General features: G+C 41.4%; 1 protein-coding gene across 12 annotated transcripts in view; it reads left to right on the top strand.

The window, feature by feature from the left end:
* The window catches only part of slc8a1 (solute carrier family 8 member A1), a 407,191-nt gene that overhangs the window by 355,617 nt on the left and 36,231 nt on the right, over nucleotides 1–15,343 (top strand). For 8 of the 12 annotated variants that reach the window (XM_062968922.1, XM_062968921.1, XM_008125953.3 and 5 more), the window contains 4 exons: nucleotides 1,750–1,764; nucleotides 4,511–4,579; nucleotides 9,731–9,861; nucleotides 12,488–12,587. In XM_062968922.1, the coding sequence (XP_062824992.1) occupies nucleotides 1,750–1,764; nucleotides 4,511–4,579; nucleotides 9,731–9,861; nucleotides 12,488–12,587 (315 nt within the window). The remainder of the gene's footprint in view (nucleotides 1–1,749; nucleotides 1,765–4,510; nucleotides 4,580–9,730; nucleotides 9,862–12,487; nucleotides 12,588–15,343) is intronic. The other 4 variants (XM_062968924.1, XM_062968923.1, XM_008125954.3 and 1 more) reach the window with 1 other exon arrangement.

Here is a 15,343-nt window from a genome sequence, read left to right as displayed (position 1 = left end):
AGACTCCTGCAGAGGAGAGAGGATCCCTCTTGTCTTTTGCTGAATATAGCATTTGTTGGATTTTCTTTGTGGGTCTGTAGATAGTTTGTAGGTTGTGCTTCTTCGTCAGTTTGCCTATGCGGTCAGTGGTTCCCTTGATGTATGGTAAGAACACCTTTCTTCTGGGTGGATCTTTGTCATGACTCTCAAGCCATGAGAAGTATCTGGAACATGGCCACACAGCACAAAAGACATACAACAACCCTGAAAACCATTTCACCTGCTTTCACCGGTTATTCTCATCCCCACTTCCCATTTCATAAACAAGAGTTGTTTCCATAATGGAAACATGAGTGGGGAGGAATAACAGGAAAACAGGGGGAAATTGTTTTCCCCCTTCAACCCACCCTCCACCTTCATAAAATGGACTATCCTTCTCTCTCTAGCACCCCCTTGTGGCTTCCGCCCGGATAATGAAACAGTACCAAAATGTCTTTACATATTTTATGACATGAGACAGGAAGAGCAATCACAGAAAAGGAGAAGAAAATGGGCATAATCCACGAGGAACCTCTATTATTATTATTATTATTATTATTATTATTATTATTATTATTATTATTATTATTATTATTATTATTATTATTATATACACAACAAGATTAGTACACAGCAAACAAGATCACAATACTGACTGTTGTATTGGATCACACACGTGACACAAGTGTCTAGGACTGTGTGATGTATCGGCAAATAATTCATGCAGGTCTGAGTAGGGTAGCCTTTTGTAGCTGACAGATGGTAATTTTATCAGCACCAATTGTGTGTGAAAAAGTCCCCCTTCAGTTTATACTCGAGTGAGGGTTCTCGGCGGCTTATATTTGGGTCAGCTTATACTCAAGTACATAGGTAATCAGAGTTGGACAGTCTTATCTTAAATTACAGTTTTATGTAAATATTCAAAAACATTTAACCTATTGATATCTCAATTAATGTAATTTTATTGTTATCTATTTTTATTTTTGAAATATACAGTAGCTGCTGCATTTCCCACCCTCGTCTTATACTCAAGTCAATAAGTTTTCCCAGTTTTTTGTGGTAAAATTAGGTGCCTCGACTTATATGTATTTGGATCGGCTTATACTTGAGTATATACTGTACAGAAAAAAAGACAATGCAATTTAAATTCTACAATATATAAAATTAAAATTAAATTAAACCTACCATGTGATGCACAGTAGGATTTCAGGTCTTGAATCTTATTCCTGGAATAGAAGCAGTGCAAAAAACCCAAGAGTTTGCAGATTCAAAATGCAGAATTAGCATGTAATATAATCACCAGCAATGATGATGCATTTGTCTAATGGATATTATGTTTTGTTGTGTTTATATACTTTTAAATACTTGTTTTTTCAGGGTTTTTAAGTTGATACATAAAATATAAAATTATTTTTAGGCAGATTAAACATTTTTAAATGCCATTGTTTAAATGCCAAAGAAAAGATTTACAGAAATTATCGAGTACTGTTTTAAGGACCTAAAGCTGCACAGACAAATACAATTTTGTTCACTCACCAAAAGAACTCTGTGGATTGAATTAACCTGACCAAAGTGGGATACACAAGACCTCCTAGTCTAGACATGTTCAAATAGGAGTCTTCTCAGTAATCTTTCAGATAATCTGATCCCAAAGCCAGGAAAACTATGTTAGTTCTATGTTCTGTTTAACTAACATCTTGGCTTTTTCTTGTTTTTGCTTTTGTAATGAAGGAAAGTGTTGGAATGGTAAGACATTGTAGTCTCCTTTATGTAGACCAGGATTCATATTAAACCCACAACGCAGTAACTAGTGTCTACACGTGTTTTATAGTGGAGTGTGGTCTTTCATTTTCACAAACTTAACATCACACTGATGGAGAAGAATTTCAGAAAGTGTGAGGTGTGGTGGGCTGTGGGAAATACACATATATTTTGATTTGGAAATGCCTAACTTAGGTGCCCTCCATACATCCAATAGCTCTGTTAAACATTGGACTAACACTGAGCTATTCATTTTCTTTACTGCACATCTTGCAGGTTTTGTTCCAGCTCTATGTCCAATCATGTCATCAATAATATATACCGTTCATCATCTTTGCCCTCCTTGAAGTATGGTTAACTATGGTGCTGTGCCTGCCAAATCACAAGTTTTTTGCCAGTTGGAAGTGCCCTTAGTGTGAGTTAAGCCAAAGTTCCTTCAGATTTGATGACACTCTAAAATAAACTCAGATTCCTTCCAAATGTCCCTCCACATCTTCTTTATCCGTAGTGGCAATCGTACAAGCTGGAAGGTATGTGTGTGCATATATCGTCAAGTCACCCATCCAGTTATGATGGCCCCATTAATGTCACAGAGTTTTCTTAAACAAGAAATACTCACAGGTGGTTTCACCTGTTGCTCTCCCGAAACAGAGCCTACAGCATCTGTAGGCTCTATTTATTTATTCATCTTCTTCTAACCAAGAGCTAACCAGGACTGACCTATTTAGCTTCCAAGATCAGACAGAAAATGATGTCTTTTGGATATTTAGCATCCATGGAAATGTGTGTTTCAGAGTAAATTCTGAACGGTTTCACCCAAAAATTAACTTTTTCAAGTTATCATTAGGAGCTTAATAATCCTGAAACATAAGTAAGCTTTACACTAGCAGTTTATCCAAATCCAAACAGTGGGGCATGCCTTTAGGTCACCCCTAAATCTATTGTGAAATTATTATTATTATTATTATTATTATTATTATTATTATTATTATTATTATTTATTTATTTTAGGCCACCCTATCTCCCCAGGGGAATGTACATTTTGTAGGGGGTTTTTTAGGCAGCCCTCTGAAATATAAGAGAGCCCCCAATAGCTCAGTGGGTTAAACCACTGAGCTGCTGAACTCGCTGACTGAAAGGTCAGCAGTTCGAATCCGGGGAGTGGGGTGAGCTCCCGCAGTTAGCTCCAGCTTCTGTCAACCTAGCAGTTTGAAAACATGCAAATGTGAGTAGATCAATAGGTACTGCTCTGGCGGGAAGATAACAGTGCTCCATGCAGTCATGCCGGCCACATGACCTTTGAGGTGTCTTCTGACAACACTGGCTCTTTGGCTTAGAAATGGAGTTGAGCACCAACCCCCAGAGTCGAATACGACTAGATTTAATCTTTACCCTTTACTTGAAATACTATAGCATCTGATATTTTCTGGCTCCCAAGGCCCCACCAGACCTGACTCTAATTAATTTCCAAGATCAAGTGAGATCTGGGATTTTTAGAATACTGTACTTAGGCAACTTGACTGGGGCTTACCAGGGAAACCAAGTACTTCCAGTGTCGTCATTCCCTGCTTCATTTGCAGAATGTTTTACAGCATCTAGGTGCTAACATCTTCATCTTAAAACCATTCTGTCCTTTTCCATTGTTTCTTCCTTTTTTATTTACAAAAAAATCAACAATAAAAAGATGAAATAGGTACACAGGCCCTTTTAATTAGTAGTTCAAACAGTGCTCTGTCTGGAAAGCATCCAAAGCATATTTTGTATGCAGCGAGAAACCATTCTTTTAATGTTCCAAGCCATCTAGCATACATGAAGAGGAGGGAAATGCCTTATCAATAGAAGCCTTATTGCCAAACCTATTGAAAAGGGATCTTTTACATTCTTTATTTTCTCACTGTCTGCTAGAAGACTTGCCAGACGGATTCAAGAATGCCCCTTTATTCTCTCCCGGTTGTTCATTTCACGCTTCTCCATCAGTCTTGGACAGGTTATCTGATGCAGCCCTTTACCATGGGGGCAAAATAACACATTGTTCTTTATGTATTTCTAGCCACTTTGTTAATTTCTCTAAACAATGTGTCCAGCATAGCCATGGCTCTGAGGAACCCTCGAGAAGATTAGACTTGCATAGGCAGCAAAGGAGAGTGATAAGGGCGGCATCACAATGTACAATTTCCTATTCATTGTAATCATTTTTTCCCTGCACTAACCTGGTCAGACTGAAAAATTGCAAAATGCACTTTCATTAAGAAGCTGCTGTCTCTGAAAAGCAGCTACTTGAAATGCAGGATTTGATTCATAGCTCTGATTATTCACATAAATATAAAAAGGCAGAGTTTGGAAAAGTTTTTTTTTCAGGGGGAGTTCACAGAATCCCCAACATTGGCTGAGGGTCCTGTGTTCCCAAAAGTAGCTTTTCTGTGCTTTGAGGATTAGGAAACCTGAAGCCTTTCAGCTGTTGGATGGCAACTCCCATCATCTCTGACTCTTGGCTGTGCTGATTGGGGCTGATGGGAATTGGAGTCCAGCAACATTAGCAGTCCAATCTAGTTAGCCACTAGTAGGTTTGCTGTGGAAAATTATAATACCAATAACCTTGTGTGAAGTTTTCATTCACCGACTAGTAAATCCCTTTCACCTAACAAAGGCTAACTTCACCAGGCATTAAATCTACCCCCAAAGGACAACACAATCTACTGATCTTTACTTTTTTTGCCAATCATTTTGCTAGGAAAGCCTGTCTACAGGAAGGTTCATGCTAGAGACCATCCTTTTCCTTCTACTGTAATCAACATTCAAGGTATTCTGGTTTGCTAGGATCCCAGTTGAACAGATCATGTGGAACTTAGAAAGGCCTTTATGTTTAGAAGGTTTCTAAGTGTAAAAATCACCACAGCCATCAATTAGAAAAAATGTAACTGTGTTTCAAAAGTAATTTCCCATATTGCAACCATTCAAAGGGTTTTTGCTCAACTGTCTACAACAGGCATGGACAAACTTTGGCCCTCCAGGTGTTTTGGACTTCAACTCCCTCCTGGCTGTTAGGAATTGTGGGAATTGAAGTCCCAAACACCTGGAGGGCCAAGGTTTGCCCATGCCTGGTCTACAAGAAAGGAAAATATGAATGTCAGCAGTAAGACTTGGAGGGGGAACCTCCAAAGGAAGAAGACTTAACAACAGTTTCCCCCAAGTATTTTCCCCTTCTACCTTTCACTAGAGTTGAAATATAAACTGAAATATATAATCTGGCATCAAAGCCAAGCATAAGAGTTCACTGTCATTACCAAAGTGGTAAAAAATCCACATGAGAAAACAATCGTAATATGCACTATTTTCCACCTTTTAATACCCTCTTGTTCCCTGTAACTGTGACATCTTTTCTCTTCTAATAATACAAGACCCATGTCAGTCAATGTTCATCGCTGCCGCAATTGAAAAAAATGCTAGACCCCCCCCCACATCAGATACAGCTTATACAGATATGTTTTAGTATGGAGACCATCATCTTGGCAAAGGCTAATAACTTTATCCTAGCCTTCCTTTACCTCAGTGGTTCTCAACCTGTGGATCTCCAGATGTTTGGCCTTCAAGTCCCAGAACTCCTAACAGCTGGTAAACTGGTTGGGATTTCTGGGAGTTTCTGGGGACCCACAGGTTGAGAACCACTGGTTTACCACCAATCCCACAGGTTGAGAACCATTGGTTGCCACCATCAATTCAGCATCTCCCAGCCTTCTTTGGCCTTCTGTGATCTAGAGGTCCTTACAAAGGTCTAAAATATGGGATAGTGTGGTCTTCTCTTGGCCCCAAATTCTTTAGGTAGTTCTCAACCTGGGGTTTCCAGTTGTTTTTGGCCTTCTACTCCCAGAAATTCTAACAGCTGGGAAACTGGCTGAGATTTCTGGGAGTTGTGAGCCAAAAACATCTGGGAACCCCAGGTCAAGAACCACTGCTTTAGGGCTTTGTAGGTCAACAGTCATGTTCAGCTTGGTCAAGAGAAGACTGAAGAGTGACATGACTGTACTCTTTCAGTTTTTCAAGAACTGCCAAAAAGAAGAGGGGCAGGGCTCTTTTGCCCTGATCCAAAGAGTAGGAACAGGTCTGATGGCTTGTAGTTACAGGAGAATGGATTTCAGTTGAACATTAGAAGGATCTTCTTGACAGCATGAGCGCTTCACCTGTGGAAGCAATTGCCTAGAGAAGAGGTGGGGGGGTCTTCTTCTGTAGATGTCTCCAAAATGCTATCAGCTGGGGATGCTCCAAGTGGTGATTCAGCACAGAAAGGGGAATTATTTCAGAGTCCGCTTCCAGCTTTAGGATTTATAATTTCCCCACCTTCTGCTTGGTTCATGAAACACTGGTGTCCATATCTAATAGCAAACATATATTATTTTTCAGATGTACACAAATAAGGGTGCAGATCCAGGCAGAAAATTTTGTCACAGTCACAGTTATATGGTCATCTTACATTAATAAACATGAGGACCCTCATGGATACCAAAATGTGTGGGTGCTCACATTCCATTACATAAAATGGCATAGTAAAATGGTGTCTCTTATATAAAATTGCAAAATCAAAGCTTACTTTTTAAGGCTTTTAAAACTGGCAGTTCTGCACTGAGCAGGGGTTTGGATTCAATAGCCCATGGGGCTCCTTCCAATGCTGTGATTCTTTAATCCCATTTATCTAGAAGTGCCCAGTCTAGTGTTGAGAGAAGTGATGTCTTTTTCCTTCCTGTGGCTTTGGCCCCGTTGCTACTCGGCGCATCTCTGCCATGTGCAGCCACCTAGAGTCACCTCTGAGTAACTCCAGCTGTCACTGTGAAGCCTGGGCGCATCTCCCTTGCGAAGTCTCTTCTCGCTGCAGCATCTGTTCTGCACATGCCTTTCCAGAGAAACAAAAATCAGTCTGGGTTTCCGCCCACCCTCCTCCCCCTCACCATTGTCTTAGGTGGAACTGGAATTAACAAATTACTTCCCATTGTTTTCAGACACCAATCAAGTAGCATTACCACCTTCCAAAATCACTTCTGGCGGACAACAAATGGGAAATGAGAGAGGAAAGAAAAACACAATCCAAGGGGCTGGCTCAGAGCAGAGAATTAAATCCCTTCCTCGAGGAAGAGGAAGTGTGCATTCTCAGCCCTGAATAGGCATTGCCAGATGTCCCTCTTTAAGCAGGAGGAGTGCCATTTATTTTATTTAGAGTTCCTTATTCAAGAATACTAGAGAGCCATAGATTGTAACAGATGTGTCTTGGAGCTACAATATTGAATGCTATTTAGAACAACAACAAAAAGCCCACAGCTCTGAATCAGTATTACATAATTATCATCATTATTACCACCCCTGTCATTTGAAATTGAAGTGAGGTGGTCCATCTAAAATACAGACTATCCTGAAGATTTCTTGTGAAAACACCTTTGTGTTTAGTTCAACTAGTTCTGACTTGACTATACCATCCAATAGCTGGAAAAAAATTACTGTTTGAAATTGTCCCATATAGAAGTTTCTATTCCAAATGAAACTAGTCACGTGACTGAACTGTATTGCTCCAGATGTCTATAACAATATTAAAATTACGGAACTTGTAATAGGCTAAGAGCCTGATGCCACAAAGCTGTCAGGTGTACTTTTAACTCAGGTATGGGCAAATTTTGTCCCTCCAGATGTTTTAGACCTCAATTCCCACAATTCCTAACAGCCTGAAGTTGTTAGGAATTGTGGAAGTTGAAGCCCAAAACATCTGGATGGACAAAGTTTGCCCATACCTGTTTTAACTGGATAGCCACTTAGGATGTGCCAGAGTTGTAGTTCTCTGCCTTCACATGAGCTTGAGTAAAATTAAGCATAGCTTTCCTTGTTTTATTAATTGATCTATTGTTTTAATGCCATCTTTAAGGGCGACACTCTGACATATAGTGTTAGAATCACAGAATCTTAAGAGTTGCTCCAACATCAATATGACACCCTTTCAAATATTTCAACATGGCTATCATGCCCCCACTTACATACCCAGCTCCCTATGTCATTTCTCATAGAGCAGCGTTTCTCAACCTGGGGGTCGGGACCCCTGGTCACCAGGGGGGTCCAGAGGGGTCACCCAAAACCAGTATTTTCTGTTGGTCATGGGGTTTCTGTGTGGGTAGTTTGGCCCAATTTGGTCATTGGTGGAGTTCAAAGGGCTCTTTGATTGTAGGTGATCCCCTTCCAGAGCCACTTAGTGGATCGATATTTACTATTAGCTTACCCTGCTAATAGTCTGCTTTTAATTTGTTTTTATTATAACATGTTTTTAACTTGTTCTTTTATCTGACTTTTATGGGAACTGTGATTCCCCTTTTCGGGCACCTGTGCCCATTTCTATATATTCTGGTCATAGACCATAATAAATTGCTGATTCTGATTCTGATTGTAGGTGGACTATAAATCCCAGCAACTACAACTCCCAAATGCCAAATGCCACATCGTTGGTGTGGTTCAAAGGGCTGTTTGATTGTAGGTGGACTATAAATCCCAGCAACTACAACTCCCAAATGCCAAGGTCTATTTTCCCCAAATTCCACCAGTGTTCACATTTGGGCATATTGAGTATTTGTGCCAAGTTTGGTCCAGATCCATCATTGTTTGAGTCCACAGTGCTCTCTGGATGTAGGTGAACTATAACTCCAAAACTCAAGGTCAATGCCCACCAAACCCTTCCAGTATTTCCTGTTGGTCATGGGAGTTCCATTTCAGCGTTGGTGAAGTTCAGAATACTCTTTGAGTGTAGGTCAACTATAAATCCTAGCAACTACAACTTCCAAATGACAAAATCATCCCCCCACCCCACCCCATCAGTATTCAAATTTGGGCGTATTGGACATTTGTGCCAAATTTGGTCCAGTGAATGAAAATACATCCTGCATATCAGATATTTACATTACGATTCATAACAGTAGCAAAATTACATTTATGAAGTAGCAACGAAAATAATGTTATAGTTGGGGTTTGCCACAACATGAGGAACTGTATTACGGCGTTGCGCATTAGGAATTTTGAGAACCACTGTCCTAGAGCTTCTCTTTCAGACCATTTACCATTTTTGCCACCTTTTTCTGGACATATTCTAGCTTGTTCTCTCATATCGTTCTCTGATTGTGGTGCCGAGAACTGGACACAAGTCTTCCAGGCGAGGCCTGGCCAATGCAGAATGGAGAGGCACTTAATACTTCCCTCAATCTAAACAATATACATTGATGCAGCCTAGAATCACAGTGGCTTTTTTGTCTGCTGTATCACACTGTTTATGTATTTTTCAATTGTACTCCACTAAGATCCCTAGATCCTTTTCATGTGTGTTGTCAAAGGCTTTCATGGCTGGGATCACAGGGTTGTTGTATGTATTCCGAGCTGTATGGCCTTGTTCCAGAAGCATTTTCTCCTGACGTTTCGCCCACATCTATGGCAGGCATGCCTCACAACCTCTGAGGATGCCTGCCATAGATGTGGGTGAAACTTCAGGAGATAATACTTCTGGAACATGGCCATATAGCCCGGAATACATACAACAACCCTTTTCACGTGTGTTTTCAAACGAAACCTTATGAGTGTGCTAATATTCCTGTAAAAGATCCATTGCCAAGCAGTGGCCACCATATCAGTTACATTTAAAACTACACAGTGTAGTTGAAATTTCACAAGAATAAGTGAAGGGAGAAAGGAGTTGATTTGAAATTCAGAGTAGTTGTAAGCCTGTGATCTCATGTGCTAATGCTTTCTGTCACATTAAGTCCCAGCCTTTACCACACAGGTGCTTTTCCCCACTTGGTTAATGGTCTCTCCTTTTTCTGTGACAATTGTCTGCCTACATATACTATCACAGTAGGAAGCAACTGAAATTGAATAGTAGGCTGCCACTCAATTTGACAGAACTCAAAATCTCACGCGCCTCTTTTTGGTTTTCTTCCAGACGAGGAGTATGAGAAGCTGCCCTTGACAAAGAAGGAGGAGGAAGAGCGTCGCATCGCGGAAATGGGGCGGCCCATCCTGGGGGAGCATACAAAGCTCGAAGTGATCATTGAGGAATCCTATGAGTTCAAGGTACAGCATGGAGGCAACCACACGTCCTTTATCACTGCAAAATAATGACAGCCATTAGAATAAAGCAGCCCTCAAAGCAGGCCCATGTTTGGGTTGCTGTGAGTTTTCTGGGCTGTATTGGCCATGTTCCAGAAGCATTCCCTCCTGACATTTCACCCACATCTAAGGCAGGCATCCTCAGAGGTGGTGAGGTGTGTTGGAAACTAGGCAAGTGGGGTTTATATATCTGTGGAATAATGTCCAGGGTGGGAGAAAGAACTCTTGTCTGCCAGAGGCAAGTGGAATGTTGCAAATTGGCCTCCTTGATTAGCAATGAATGGTCTTACTTTTCAAAGTCTGGCTGTTTCCTGCCTGGGGGGTTCCTTTGTTGGGAGGTGTTAGCTGGTCTGATTACAGAGATATTCCAGACAAGAAATAATCAGGGCCAGCTAACACCATCCAACAAAAAATCCCCCCAGGCAGGAAGCAGCCAGACTTTGAAGCTGAAATGCCATTAAATGCTAATTGTGCAAAGAGTTGTACAGGAAAACATAGATATTCCTATAGAGAACATGGGGGCCTCTGGTGGCACAGTGTGTTAAAGTGCTGACCTGCTGAACTTGCAGATAGAAAGGTCCCAGGTTCAAATCCCGGGAGCAGAATGAGCGCCCGCTATTATCCCCAGCTCCTGCCAACCTAGCAGTTCGAAAACATGCAAATGTGAGTAGATCAATAGGTACCGCTCCAGCGGGAAGGTAACAGCGCTCCATGCAGTCATGCCAGCCACATGACCTTGGAGATGTCTATGGACAACGGCAGTTCTTTGGCTTAGAAATGGAGATGAGCACCAACACCCAGTTGGTCACGACTGGACTTAACGTCAGGGGAAAACCTTTACCTTTTACCTATAGAGAACATATTAATCAAATCCATATTTGCAGTAATCATATACCCAAAATTATCTCTTATATTTAGTGAAAGTTTTGTGGAATTGCATGTGGCCCCTAGGGCATACTTTGTCCTTCCCTGCACTAGCAATACTAGTAATTTTAGTACAGTAAGCAGAGACTGGTCTATAGTATTATTATACTGGCATTCAAAACAGCACTTTTCCTCTGAAATGCTGTTTGGAATGCCAGTATATTAATTACCTGAAGTTTCTTTAGGGAAATAAAGCTTGGAAACGTTGATGGTTTGGTACTACTATTCCCAGCATTCCCTAGCAACTGTCCCAGGATCTGAGTAGTAGTGGTTAAATATTTTAAATTATTTCCAGATTGCCATCATATAGAATCCTTCCTGTGCAGCTAAGGGCCCTTCCAGACAGGCCCTATATCCCAGGATCTGATCTCAGGTTTTCTGTTTATCCCAGATTATCTGGCAGTGTGGACTCTTATAATCCAGTTTAAAGCAGAAAACCTGGGATCAGATCCTGGGATATAGGGCCTGTCTGGAAGGGCCCTAAATGTAAGCTGCTGTTGTTGACAAAGAGAACCCTGTGACTCCCCCCTTTTATGTACATCGTGCTGTTGAAGGCTTTCATGGCTGGGATCACAGGGTTGCTGTGAGTTTTCCGGGCTGTTTGGCTATGTTCCAGAAGTATTCTCTCCTGACGTTTCGCCCACATCTATGGCAGGCATCCTCAGAGGTTGTGAGGTGTACATCTCTTAAATCTTGAATAGCAAGCTAGCTCCCAAAAAGCGATTTTCTCTATCAACAGACAACTGAATTGAACAATAACAACAGCAAAGTTCAAAGACAGCAAAAAAAACCTCCTGATTTTCGTTAGTTGGGGAAAGAAACTCAGAATCTCTCTATGTGTATTTCATATTGATTTTACTGCATCCTATTCAAAGGCTTTGTGTGAAAACAAAGTAGTACTGCTGCTCAGCCTTGTAAGACATTCCTGCATTCAGTACCAATGGAGAGGATCAATAGAAAATGCGGACAAATGCCTAATTTGGTTGGTAGTGAAAGAAGTGTGTCCATAACAAGAAATATTCTGAAGTATTGGTCCAATTGTAAGAAAGCAGCTGTTCCTTATGATATATAGGAAACAGCTGCCCCAGTTTCAGTCTCTGACATTTCCAGTTCAATGCATTGTGTTATCCAGTGACTTGGAAGACTTCTGCCTCGAATCCAAGAGACAAGGAAGGGATTAGATGGACCATTCTTCTGGTCTAATATTAGATCGTTTTCTTTATTCCCACACAAAGCTTAGAAGTGCTGGTTTGTTTTTGGAACAAGGCTCCTACAATCCCCTTAGAGCTTGGAAATTAATAGAAGATGCAATCCAAAATACTAACACTGTAGACCAGGCATGGACAAACTTTGGCCCTCCAGATGTTTTGGACTCCAACTCCCACCATCCCTAACAGTCTCAGGCCCCTTCCTTTTCCCCCTCAGCCGCTTAAGCGGCTGAGGGGGAAAAGGAAGGGGCCTGAGACTGTTAGGGATGGTGGGAGTTGGAGTCCAAAACACCTGGAGGGAAAGCCCAAGTTGGCCCATGCCTGGTCTACAGTGACCATATAATGTGTTTTCGGATTGCATTATATGGCAGTGCAGATAGGGCCTTTGGGAGAGTTGGATGTTCTGAAATAACACTATACTTGAACCCAAATCTTATTGTCTGTCTGTCTGTCTGCAGAACACTGTGGACAAGCTCATTAAGAAGACAAACCTTGCTCTTGTGGTTGGGACAAACAGCTGGAGAGAACAATTCATTGAAGCTATTACTGTCAGCGCTGGTAAGTTTCTTTTTTTCTACGCATTCCATGAATTGTGAGAAGTCGTCCTCACGCTTTGAGAGCATCGTGTAAGTCCAGTCTCAATTGACAAGAGGGTTTCTTTCAGAAATGGGAACTAAACAGGACTGGAACATTTGGAAGAAGAGTCAAGGTTTTCTCACATTCCTGGAGCTTTAAGTGCATCCACATTGCACAACTGTAGCAGTTTGATAACTCTTGGAGTGCTTCCCTTCACTACAAAATCAGTGCTAGTATTAAGCCAGGGATCCCCAAACTAAGGCCCATGGGCCGGATGCGGCCCTCCAAGGTCATTGACCTAAGTCTACTAAGTCTACTTGGAATTGACCTAAGTCTACTTGGTCTTTGGAGGTTTCTTTGCTTAACAACCATCTTATGAGACCATCTAGATGGCTTTTGGAGGTCACTTTCCTTACCTGTGCTCATATGAGATGGCCTTTGAGGGTCCCTTTACTTACCTATAGTTTTATGAGATCATCTTGATGGCCTTTGGGGGCCCCTTTCATCACCTATGGTCTTATGAAACCATATAGATGGTCTTTGAGGGTCCCTTTCCTTATCTATGGTCTTCTGATGGCCTTATGAGACCATCTAGATGGTCCTTGAAGGTCCCTTTCCTTATCTTTGGTCTTCTGATGGCCTTATGAGATCATCTAGATGGTCTTTGAGGGTCCCTTTCCTTATCTATGGTCTTCTGATGACCTTATGAGATCATCTAGATGGTCTTTGAGGGTCCCTTTCCTCAACTATGGTCTTATGAGACCATCTAGATGGTCTTGGGGATCTCTTTGCTTACCTATGGTCTTGCAATCATCTAGATCAAGGGTCCCCAAACTAAGGCCCATGGGACGGATGCGGCCCTCCAAGGTCATTGGCCTGGCCTCTGTCCTAAGTCTGAAATGACTTGAAGGCACACAACAACAACAATCCTAATTTTAGACTATTTCATCCTAGTCCGGCCATCCAACAGTCTGAGGGACTGTGAATCGCCCCTCCACTTTAAAAGTTTGAGGACCCCTGTATTAAGCTAATATTGTGGGAGACCAAAATCCCTGCTCAGCAAAAACTCACTAGGAGACGTTGGTCAAATTATACCATCTCAGCTTTAAAGGAAAGCAATGGCAAACTCCTCAGAATCAGTTTTGCAGAGAGGAACTTTCAATTGGGTCAATAGTGTTGAAACTACAGGTAGGAAACTACTTGAGGACACATTGTAGGATGGATGTATCCTTAGACAGCGTTTGGCGTATCCGCTTCATTTTGCATGCGTTTACTAAAAGGCTTTAATTCATTCTCCCTGTTGAAGGAATGGATTATTCTGTTGGCTGCAATATAAACTTTTAAAGCATGGAAGGACTGAAAATCATCTCTTCGTCACAGGAGCATAAAAAACTAATGTTGATGTCCTCAGTTTTTTGAACAGACTTCATTTTGCTTTTCAGTCAAATTACGTCTCCATTGAGTAGAAACATATTCTGTTGGACAAGGAGAACAGTGTACAAGAACTGCAGTCACGCAACCTTTATTCTTTTTAATGGTGTTTCCATAAGGCTGTCAAATAAGTCACTTACGGACGGTAGACACTGCAATTCTGTGAGATGCAAGCCCAGGGCATGATCTAAGAAACACAATACATAGCTAGATAGAACTTGGAAAAATTACATATGAAGCTCCCAGAATCCATAGCAAGTAAAGCCATTACTGGATTAAAAATGGGGGGAAACTAGTAGATTTCTAAATTCTCAGCCTCAAAATATGGTGTAAAAGAACCCCATGCCCCCTAGTGGATATTTTAGAGAATTTCAAAGTAAAAAATTGGGAAAACATGCAAAAATGTTTTTTGTTTTGCTTCTGGTGTGAGAGAATTGGCTGTCTACAGAGACGTTGCCCAGGGGACGCCTGAATGTGTTACTATCCTGCTGGGTGGCTTCTGTCATGTCCCCATAAGCTAGAGCTGACAGATGGGAGCTCACCCCTTCTCACGGATTCGAACCGGCAAACTTAAGGTCAGCAACCTAACCTTTCAGTCAGCAGTCCAGCCTGCACAAAGGTTTAACACATTGCACCACCATGGCTTCTTTTGACTGGGGGCGGCAGGAAGTCTTCACAATAATGGAAACATTCTCTACATCCCCCAAATGGCCCCAAAATCAGCTCCTGCAAAATCAGCTCCTGCAAGCCATATTTGCCCTGCAATAAAACACCTACGATGTCTGATAATACCACAAGAAAAAGTATAAGACCTTTCTTCTTATGCTATGGCCAATTACTGAGCATTCAGTAAGCTCCATTTGACCTATTTTTCCTCTCTTTGAACTTCACAATCAGACTCAACAAATCTTCTGAACCTGGTAACCAACGGTTCCATTTACACTGCCATTATAATGCAGACTGAACTGCGTTATCTGGCCATTGTAGATTCATATAATCCAGTCCAATGCAGTTAAACTGTGTTATATGAGTCTATCCTGATTATATAATGTAGTTTGATCAGCTTTATAATGGCCATGTAGATGGGGCCAACATTTCACTTTTGGTTTTTGGGTGTGTGGATTTCTGTTAGTTTTTGGTTTTGTTTTGTTTTTTTCCTTTAAAGTTGCCTTTTTCAATTACGCTCCTCAACAAAGAACAATGAATGCTGAATTGTGCCTCTGAAGGGCATGATGCTTTGTTTTTAAACTGCCCAGTGATATCAAGAGGCCCAAGAGCTGCATAAAATAGGTCCCTGAACCACAAGC

Source organism: Anolis carolinensis, chromosome 1, assembly GCF_035594765.1.
Source record: "Anolis carolinensis isolate JA03-04 chromosome 1, rAnoCar3.1.pri, whole genome shotgun sequence".
In the NCBI taxonomy this organism is placed as follows: domain Eukaryota; kingdom Metazoa; phylum Chordata; class Lepidosauria; order Squamata; family Dactyloidae; genus Anolis; species Anolis carolinensis.
The sequence above is the reverse complement of the archived record's forward strand: the minus strand, read 5'-3'. Positions and strand labels throughout refer to the sequence as shown.